The sequence below is a fragment of the Macadamia integrifolia genome, unplaced genomic scaffold, assembly GCF_013358625.1.
Source record: "Macadamia integrifolia cultivar HAES 741 unplaced genomic scaffold, SCU_Mint_v3 scaffold1695, whole genome shotgun sequence".
NCBI classification, from domain to species: domain Eukaryota; kingdom Viridiplantae; phylum Streptophyta; class Magnoliopsida; order Proteales; family Proteaceae; genus Macadamia; species Macadamia integrifolia.
In genome coordinates, this window is record NW_024868314.1 from 141,640 (window position 1) to 152,803 (window position 11,164).

The following is an 11,164-nucleotide window of genomic DNA, read 5'->3' on the forward strand; positions in this document are numbered from 1 at the left end:
CTTACCTGTCACGTGAGTGACGAGTTGGCATCGAGTGGTTGTGCGCTAAATTTTCTTTCTAACCTCGAGAGGATGCTTCAAATCCCATCCGGAAAATCTTGTTTGGCTCAAAAGAAAGTGAGTCTAACGTCTTCTTGAATAAGATTGATTATGCCAGTTGAATGATAGAAATCGCTTTTTAAAATGAAATTACCGATACATATTCCTCTCTCTCTCACCTCTATAGTGTTGTAATCCCTATATGGTGAATCCTTTTGACTTCAGAGCTGAACATTCATTTTTTTGGTTTCAATGCCCCACCCTTCGCCTACCCGGCACCTAACTGATCCGATGCATAACATTAGGAGATTTTTATGGGGCTGAAAGCAGCAATATTCATTCCACCTCAATAATAAGATTTTTTTTTAACAAGGCATAAGGATATTACCAATGGGCATACTAGAATAGTTGGATGGTGAGTTGAAGTAACGTTGTAAATTGGATTCCTAGCTGGGCATTTCAACTTCGATAGCTATAGGGTGGTTTTTTCAAGTACCAAAGTACATGATTAAGATGTCCTAATATGGGGAGCCATATTGTATAACTTAGACCCAAAAGTTGGCATGTCATCTCTTCAACAAGTTTAGTAATGAGTATACTTGCCCTATAGTTCTGGTGGAGAGAAGATTCTATATCAAGTTTTCGAGAAATTTCCAAACAAACAAGTTAAATGATATCTAGCTATCGAAGGGAAAAAGTATCCTGTGAGAAAGGGTCCTTTGACATTGTACAAAAAAAGGCTAGGCTGCATAGAGAAGCCTTACTAAACTGATCAATGGTCATAGGAAAACTCACCTATATGAGATAGGACAAAGTTTTCTTTCATCGGTGGCTGAACGTTAAGATAGTTGAGATGTGACTGGCCCCCATCTCTCCCCACCTTTCTCCCTCTATTGTATGAGGTATTGAGGTTGCAATACTCAGTATAACAGCGGAATGTATATCAGGCCATCTACCAACCTGATTCAGTACTGCCCAATTGAATCGATCTGGAATGGTTCAGACCCTTGACCCAAAATTGACCCTTTCTAGGTTAGGGTTCAAAAGGATGTAACCTTAGGGCTTATGCTACCCATGCTACCCAATTACCCAAGAATTGAAAACCAACCCTACCTAACACGGGTTGCAAAGCAAAATCTTGACGGTGAGGTACGTACCAATAACAATATAAGAATCCAACCTTCTAAAACAAAATTTTACTATTTTTCCAGGTCTTATTATTTCTATTTATTCATAATTCGGATAGCTCTGTTTTCTATGCAATAGTCAAGGTATTCCCAACGTCGATGACAAATCGGTATTTGACATCAGCCCTAGCGAGACGCTCCATTGCAGTGTTCACATAGTCCATTGGAATAACCTCAATGTTTGCTGTAATATTGTGCTTTCCAGCAAAATCAATCATCTCTTGGGTTTCCTTCATTCCTCCCATCAAACTTCCAGCTATAACCTTCCTTCCTGTATGGAGCAACAAAGAACAAACCACAATGTTTACTTAACATAAATCGAGATATTATGTTGAAAAACTTGGGAGTATAAATAATAAATTAGACCTTGAAATTTGACACGTGATTTATCATAGGGGTGTCAACCGGTCGGGCCGGTTCGGTTTCGGTCGGGCTTAATCGGGCTTGAAGACTTTCAAAGGCTACACCGTGTCCGCCCATTTAACTAATCGGGCTTAGTTATTGAGGGCATGGTACACTTTATATTCAGTCGGTCGGTCTCGGGTTATAATCGGGCCACCTTAATCAGGCTTTAATCGAGCCTTAACCGGGCTACGGATATGTTTAATGTTAAACGGGCTTTAACCGGTTTTTAAACGGGCCCTCTTTAAAATGTGCTATTATATTCCGGCCCACTTATGCAAGCCCAAAAAAATGACAATAAATCAATAAATGATACAAAATATAACCATTATTTAAAATGTGAACATGTCTTTACTTTTTAGTTTTTATTCTTTAATTTGGGGGGTAAAATAGGTATTCTACAATCATTAAAGGGTCGGGCCAAGTCGGTGCACAATAGGCCGGTCTCGGTCGGGCGTTATTCGGTCGGTCTCGGTCGGGCGCCCGACGGTTCAAGTAGCAAAACCGAGACCGACCATTTATAAACGGGCCGGGCTCAAGCCCGACACGTTTAATAAACGGTCCGGGCCGGGCCGGTCTTTAAACGTTCGGTCCCGGTCGGTTTACCCGGTTCGGGCCACAAATTGACACCCCTAATTTATCAAGACCTTAGTCTCTCCATCTAGCAACTGTTAAAATAGCCACATCAACTGTTCACGTGGTAAAAGGATATTTGATATGCGGGAATGGTCGCACTATAGTTGAAACCTAAACCCTAGTCCAACCCAAAAAAATTGAAACTCACAAAAATTCAGCATTAGACTCAACTTGGCTGGATAGTGAATTTTTTAGTATACCTCTCATGTGACAAAGTTGATATGACTTGGTCAAGTTGATCATAAGTTGATCTATTTTTTGGCAAAAGGTTCTGTGCATGGTCATGCACCTAATCGATGGATATGATCATGTATAATACATGATTTATCACCTCATCCAATGACATGGTACCTCACGTGTACCATGCAAGGCCGTACACAAAACCTCTACCCTTTAGATTTTTAAAGACATTCTTTTGATTTTTATGAATATTTTTTCAGTAATCAGGCGTATAGAGTCAGTTAACCCACAAGTTGACGATTTACTGAACCCAATAACATAATTAATCATTTAAAGTTTCAAATAAACAAATATCTAGCTAGTGATTCTATACTCACCCGAGAGGAAAGGGAAAATCGGTAGCTCAAGCGGCTTCTCAGGTGCACCAACCATGATGAGCTTCCCGTTACATTTCAACAAACCAATTAACGGCAGCAAAGGGTGAACAGAAGAGACTGTGTCAATGATTCCATCCATTGTACCCATGGCAGCCTACATAATACAAATGGCAGCATAGTTGGATGTCAAATTCTGTTCTACCTATCCAATGGTTGAACCTCATGTGTAAGACCAGCATAATATAGAAAAAACTTTTCCACAAAGGATATTCGGGAAACCGTTGCCCAATTAACAATGGGACCCTCAATAACGTTTTTTTTTTTATTTTTGGGTAAGAGCTTGAGTACAGCATGACCCACTTATTTGTCTGACGACTCTGACCAGGATATGAGGGCTTGACCCATCAAATTTGCCAAGTGACATACCCACTCAGTAAACAAATTATTACCTTCACCAACACCTGTCGGTGGGGTGTACTATTTGGCTAAAAATTTTGAAGGCCAGCCTGGATTTCAAAGTTAAGACGTGATAATAATAAAGGAAAATATTAGGCATGCTGCGGGGATCTCCGGTCTGTGTCATTCTCTTTTGTTTCTGTTTTTAAAATGGCCTTCATACTCTTTTTAACCCAGTCCTTCTATTGATTGAGCTACTAGAGGATGTCTGATCCACACACAGAATCCGCTTAATGTGAAAATATGTTGTAAGAAGCGATAGAACAAGTGGATTCTATGTGTGTATCAGTTGGGCACAATCAAAATGGTTCTTGCATGAGAACCTGATCTAGACTCCCCAACCTGATCCACACCTGGAATACATTCAAATCTCTCAGTATGTTGTAAGAAGAAAGAGATTGAGTGGTTTCCAAGCACTGACCAAGCACCATATGAGAACCATTCTCGTATGAGGACCTGATCCAAACTCCCTCATCCTCTGCCGTAATAATAAAAAAGGGAAAAGAAGTACCTGCATCTGGCCTGAATTACGGCTGATTAGAAACGAGTCGGCGCCAAGATGTTCAGTGGCTTCCTTTTCCTTGCTTGGGGAGGTGCTGATCACAGTTACCTTCATTCCAAAAGCCTTGCCAAATTTCACAGCCACATGACCAAGCCCACCAAGCCCTACCACACCCAAATGCAGGTTAGGTTTGCAAAGTCCATAATATATCATAGGGCTGTACACAGTGATCCCAGCACACAATAGGGGCGCGGCAGCATCTAGGGGAAGATTTTCCGGCATTAAGACGATATAGCGTTCATTAGCGACCATCACATCAGAGTAACCCCCGAAGGTGCGAGTCCCATCATGGTAAGTCGCGTTGTAGGTGAAGATGAGTTTGGGGCAGTAGTTCTCAAGATCGTTGTTGCAGTTATCACAGGAATGACAAGCTCCAACCATACATCCAACACCCACTTTATCCCCTACTTTGAATTTCTTTACCTTGCATCCAACCTCTGTTACTACACCCACAATCTCGTGCCTGTACATATATATTATGTATAAAAGAATAGACTATATTATAATCTTAGTGACAGCGTCAACCAATTGATCAGTGCCACTGATTCCAAATATATTAATTAAGGAACAGTGGCTTTTGTGGGAAAACGTAGCCCTGTGCCTAGACACATTGGGAGGGGGGGCTAAATACAAAATGAATCCCTAGTAGATAGTTGAGAGCGGTCAGGTCCTCGTACAGGTCTGGTTTAACAGAATCTATTCAAAAACAAATTTTAAGGCAAATTCCATCTGTGTGGATCAGACAGTATGAAAATGGTTCTCACCATAGTCTAGATAGTTGATGTTTTCTCATGGGATTCCATTGGCCCTTGTGCATATGCAGGAGCCATGGGAACACTTTCCCATTAACAAATCTACCACGGATACTTCTCTAAGATTTTCCCCTGGTCTTGTAAGCATAAAGAGGTTTATGCGATAGAAGAACCCACACACATTACTGTCATTGGAATCCATTGGAAGGTTTAAAATATCAGAATCAGATTGGTTGAATTGTTGGATTTGAACTGGAATTGGCTGAACCTGACTTTAATTTCATCTGATTTTGACCCCCCAAAAAAAAAGTACCTTGACCAAATCCAAGCAAGTCTAACAGATTCTGAATGATTTTAGTTGATTCCCAAATTATTTGAATGGAGATTCAACCGGAGTCGATGGAGATCTATCTAATGTGGTGTTGCTAGTATCAGTCGGCCGATATGGGATCAAAAGTCCAATTTCTACGTATAAAACATAGAGTTCTTAGCCATTTCACCTATATCATGTCAATCTAGTATCAGTATCGGTTGCAGCACATACGATTCTAATAACTAAAACAGTGCATGGCAATGGACTAGGCCAACGTGGAGGATGAATTTTCATTCCTCCTGTAAGATGATGGAGGGGAGGTATAGATTGACAAAAGAGTACCAATTTTTTTTTTAAATTGTCTAATTTTTCCTGCGTGTGCTATAAGTATGTATATGGCTTTATAAGAAAAGGAAGCTTTTATGTATGGGCCGTATGGCATTCAGGACATAAAGAGGACAAAATTGCCACCCTCCCATAGGTCATTCCAACAAATTTTTTTCTTGGTAAGCCATTCTAACAGATCTCAAGACCCCTAATATCGAGAGGGCAGGTTACAAACCATCCAAGGTTTCTGCATAAAAATTACCCTTTTTTTTTTCCAAAAGTAAGGAAAAGGATTGGATACCATCATCAGTAGTGCTTGGATTAGTGCTTGGTACAGTCAGATTGCACATAGAGAGAGAGCGAGAGAGAGAGAGAGTGAGTCATACCCAGGCACTAAAGGGTACCTAGAGAAGCCCCAGTCGTTCTTAACGCTGTGAAGGTCTGAGTGACAAACTCCACAGAACAACACCTTGAATCTCACATCTTCATCACCGGTAACCCTGAGTACAATTCAAAAACATCACTCGCCTATCATATATATTGATCAGTTAATGCTTTCCTCTCTCTAATAGAGAAGTAGAAGTTTTAAAAAAGGATTGGCCGGGCATGTCCTGCCGTTGTAGGGGTCCCTTCCCCTCTCTTGTCAGTCCCGGATAGGGTTCTTAAGGGTTGTCTTCCAGTGTAATTTCTTTCATCATTTTAATACACCGTATAATTATCTATCAAAAAAAAAAAATGGACAGTAAAAGTGAGAATGACAGAGCTGTCTAAGTTCAACAATCTGGAGTAGTGGGGAAGAAGCAATATTAGGGTGGAGGAGAAACTAACCTTCGGGAAAATTTGAAAGGAGAGAGTACGCCAGAGGAATCTCTTGCTGCCAATCCGAAAGCCTTTGTTGGGTGAACTTCTTCTGCTGATTTCGACATTTTCTCTAGTCCTTCCTGGGGTAACGAAACCAAGTACTTTTTTCTGCTTTTGAGAGAGAGAGAGAGAGAGAGAGAGAGAGAGACGGGCGTTTTGGGTTTGGGTCTGGACCCGGTAAGTTGTTGGGTTTACCATATTTCAAGAGGATTTAAGGCCACGCACAAGCGAGAGAGAGAGAGAGATTTTTTTGGATTTGATCGGATTTTACCAGATTTCATTTGAGAATATTTTTTTTCTTTTTGGATTTGATTGGGTTGTACCAGATTTCATGTTAATGTAGGGGAAGGCGGCATGCCTAGACAAGATTAAGACTTCAAATCAGTTCAACTTTCCACCCTCAATTCATCATCGTTTGAATCGGCTGGTTGTGGGTTCGAGTCTTGGCATGCTCACTATCGAAGCATCATTTTTTTTTATTACAAAAAAAAAAACTAACTGCTTGATGGATGTATATATAGAAATTAATGCCCCATATATATATATATATATATCTTTTATTTTTTTCCTTTTTGATGAAAATATCATAAATGCTGGCTTATAGGCGTTCAACTAGGGACTAGGGTAGGTTACATGGGGATCGAAATCTAAACGGGGAGAGAATTTGGCGGAGGCTAGTGGAGACGCTCTTGGATTGCGACACATGGACAGTCGAATGAGAGACAGAGCAGGAAAACCGAATTTGGTAGAAAGCGAAAGGTTTTCCCCCTTTTCTTCTTCTTCTCCCTCCTTCCTCTCCTCTCTTCTCCTTCATCTTCCATTTTGCTGAAGAACGCCATGAACAACCAAAAAAGAGTCGTGCAGTAGAAAAGGAAAGAAAAAAATAACAGAAAACTTTGTCATGGCGGATGAGCATGTTTGGAAAAAAAGAATTTTATATTATTTATTTTCCTAATAAATTTGATCTTATCTTTTATGATAAATTTGTTTTGGTTTAATTGTTAGCTCTGAATAGAAGGTTCATTACTTAGTTGAATGTTTCTATGACACTAACTAATAGGGGATTCTGATTAATTAATAAATTAGAGTTGACTAACCAAAACAACGTGGGATAGATATTAGAACATAGTGCTCATGGTTCTCTCACTTCTCTAGAATGGCCTCTTCCATCTCCCTCTTTCCTCTTTGAGTGATTGAGTATGATGATTAGGGTTTTATAAAAACCCTAACTATTATAGAGGAGCTTGGATCCAAGGGAAAATAAAGTTGTACGTGCGGGAAGGACTCACTGTGAAAGGTCTAAGATCACGTGGAGGCTCTGCACTTGTAGAATTTCAAGTAATGATCTACATCCCTCCAGTAATGTTTGTTGAATGGCCGACCTCCGAATCGCTTACCGTCTTTCAGTGGTATCAGAGCCTCCCAACCGATGGGGGGCTTTCAATTGTTTTAATCGTGAATTGCATTGCATTTGATCCAAGACTTTCATTAAAAAAAAAAAAAAAAAAAAAATCTAATAGATAACAAACAATGCTTTATTTTGTTTATGAATTTTAACATAAGTTAAAGTATTAATTTTTTTTTTTTAGTTTATTAGATTCTCTAACTAATAAGATAAAATATCAGAATTGGTTTTGATTTTTTTTCTTTAAATTGAAAAACGAACCAAAATAGGAACAGTGCGATACTGTTCATGTGAATAATGATCACTGTTCACAGAAACAGTGAATGTTATGTTAAGTAAAAAAAAAAAATCTACAAAGAAGTTGTAGGTACGACTAGTAGAAAGAGAAAGATTAGATAGGGTTTCAGAAACCTATATATTTAATATCTCTATTGCCCTTTAATTAAGTCATATATATATATATATATATATATATTTTTTTTTTTTAAATTTGTATTGGCTTGTGGATTGGGTTTTATGCATATACGATACGCATCTCTTGGGCCTAATATGTTTTAACTTAATTATTTTAAGTTTCTAAGTCCATATAGGCCTGATATTTTTTTAACTTAATGTTCTGAAAGTTACAAAGCCCAAATGGGCCTAGATGTATTTTAAAGTTTGAATGGTTTTAATCTATGGGTAATGGGCTTACAAACTACCACTGTTTTGTAACTCTTTGAGTTGATTCTTTACCTAAAATACTTTTTAGGCTAACCCAACTCAGGTTGATACAATCTAATGTTTTAAGCCCATTTTGTGAAAACAGTGTTTATTTTTCTTTTAATTCTTGTGTGCCAGCAGTTTAAATCAGGACGGGCCTAAGATGTTTAGGAACCTTGTGGGGGTTGTTAGCGGCATGAATGGGTAACTTGAACATTTTTTGCCTGGCCTCTAATTAAGGGGGTGAGTACTCCTTATACTTTAGCTCTTTTTAAAAATAGTTTTTAGCTTGTTTCTTGAAACTAGTTTTGGACTTAATTTTTTAATTTTTGTTTTAAGAAGTTAAAACAAAACCTATTTGGTACCTTGACCCCTTGTGGCATGGCCATTCTTGTGAGACACACCTATATTATTTAAATTACCTTTGTAACATTAAAGAGTTTAATGTTATGACTCGGTGGGGCCCACATTATATAGTGTTATGTGAAAATTAAAATTTTGGAATTTGAACGGTTTTGCAAGTTAGACTTGCATGTTTTGTTACATGAGATATAATAGTCTTTTTCGTTAAATATAGTGAGATACTGTGTGTGTGAGGTGAATTACACTATGGGCTAAGATTATTACATTGTACATAAAGCCCAAAGTGGACCTGTAGCTTAAAGTGTTAAGTACTATTTACAGAAAACAGTGCCCATTAAGCTAATTTGTACATTTATATATTCTTTGGGCTTCTTAAATCTTAATGGACCCATGAGCCCTTGAACCGGTACAATTAAATATGATTTAATGTTTGGTTTTGGGAGTGTGATAATTTCAAGTACATAAGATGTACATATGCAAAAGATTCCCAAATGTTGACAATTCGAAATGTGGTTTTGTAAATCTTAATTTTCATATAAATGAAATAAAATGATCAAATGCATGCATTGGTTAGTGGTTATAGGATTTAAAATGAACCATATGGATTTTTATGTGGATGACATGCATATATATGATTGTGAAATTCGTCTCCCATTATCTATTTACTCTTTCTCTCCATTCTTTTTATAAAATGATATATTACCCCTATGCATCCATTTGGTGGGTTGCTTTTCCAAGGTTTCTTTAATAAAGATAATGTAAAATAGAATTAGGATTTTATTTTATCATGAGATGATCGAGAGATAAACGATAACGATGATTGTGAGATGATAAAAAAAAGTTGATCAGGGCTGATCGGGGGTGCTGATTGCTTGGAGGAAGTGCTAATATCAAGATGAATTTTTTTATTTTATTATTCCAATGTAATAGTTATTTTTATGCAACTTTCATCACACTATCAATTAACTAAGTTGAGTGGGAGTAGCTAATGAGACTATGTTACTCCCACCCATCATGGAATCAAACTGACTTACATAAGATACAAAGTCAATTTAACTCCGAATGCCATCCCATAACCACTATAGTTAATAATTTACATGTGATGCTTATTTTAATTGTTTGATATAAATATTTGCTTTATTACATGTGATGTGAAGCTAGTTTAAATACATACAATGTAATGTATGATAATACATTTAATGTATGATAATACATTGAATGTATGCCTATATGATTATCTATGTATATGTGTTCCTGTTTCCTTCATTATAAAGCAAGTGTGATAAGAGAAATCCCAATAGGTGAGATTCTTATGACCTCCCATGGTCGGTGAGAGTAGAGGTTTCGCAGATCAATTCTGACAAATGTTGATAGGATAAGGCTTTTAATTGATTAATAAATGGTCTACACTTATCTCCTATGTGATAAGTAGAGGATATGGTTAGTGAGAGGTGTATTGCGATAGTAGACACTAGCTCATGATGCCATGATTCATCCTGAGATGATGGGTATACACTTGACTGGAGTATATGTCAGCTGATAGGAATAGGCATGGTACTCATGTGGTCAAAATTATTAGAAGTCTTTATGATGGACAGAAATTAGTCCAGTCAATCAACATGTGAATAATAAACTCCGATAGGCTAAGTTGTGTATGTAAGGGTTGAATTATTCTAATTCACACTCCAAAGCTTTGAAGGAAGCTTAAGGTGTAAGAAACCATTGATTGGGCTGGGTCCACTTGTATTCAATGGTATGTATCTGTGAATTAATTGTACATCATTATTCATTTTACCATCACTAATTCACTAATTATTATAATGTTGACCCATTGTCTGATCTAATTGGTTGGAATAGACAAAACTATTTACTCATGCTTGTATTTGAGTAAATTGGTTTATCCTGAGAGATAATACTTTTTCAATAGTTGACTCTATGATGCTATTTACAAATTGCCAAGGGTTATAGGCATGATGAGGATGCTAAGGAAATGTTTGATGAGTAAACTAACAATGTTCATTGATCGTTAACTAAAATCTATCAATTACCCAAGATGACTTAAAGTTCTCTAATTCTTGACTATGTCATGATAATAATAGGTCACTCTATCAGATTAGAATCCTTTAAATTAGTCATGGATGCTTATTTTAATATCTTAACTATGTCACCGCTTACATCTAATGTAATTGGTGAAAATTATTTTTTTTTAATGAAAAATTAATGCAATAGTAATGACGTTTGTAGTTTTCTCTTCATGTTCAATGCAAAATGGTCAAAACAAGAAGAAGTGTGTGAGTGTGACTTATGAATCTAAGTAATAAAAGAAAAAATGATACAAAGAATTATCAATTTTACCTAACTGTCTTATGAAAGTAGTTGGATGAAATTTTCATGAAACACTTATCATATTTAAAAATAGTGTATTAGTATGATCGATTGCCGCATGATATGTGTGGACTTCGATTCCTTATACATGTTTACAAACTAATTGTATGGTTTAAATATAACAAGAATGTTTTGTGAAAGCTAAAAATCATCTTGTAATTGGGGCTAGAGAAATTACCATGATATGATAATGAAAAATTTTTAAATTTATATGTAT

At 37.0% G+C, this 11,164-nt stretch overlaps 1 protein-coding gene across 2 annotated transcripts; it reads right to left on the reverse strand.

Moving 5' to 3' along the window:
- Nucleotides 1-1,207: 1,207 nt before the first annotated feature.
- Nucleotides 1,208-6,272, reverse strand: LOC122064611 (probable mannitol dehydrogenase). Of its 2 annotated transcripts, XM_042628334.1 has the most exons (5): nt 6,060-6,271; nt 5,618-5,731; nt 3,789-4,302; nt 2,822-2,975; nt 1,208-1,497 (listed from the first exon to the last, which is right to left on the reverse strand). In XM_042628334.1, the coding sequence occupies exons 1-5, from the start codon at nt 6,155-6,157 to the stop codon at nt 1,295-1,297; spliced, it is 1,083 nt and encodes a 360-aa protein (XP_042484268.1). In that variant the 5' UTR covers nt 6,158-6,271; the 3' UTR covers nt 1,208-1,294. The 2 variants fall into 2 exon arrangements, with proteins under 2 accessions (XP_042484268.1, XP_042484269.1); XM_042628335.1 differs by lacking the exon at nt 5,618-5,731 and having other exon boundaries at nt 6,060-6,272.
- Nucleotides 6,273-11,164: the final 4,892 nt, after the last annotated feature.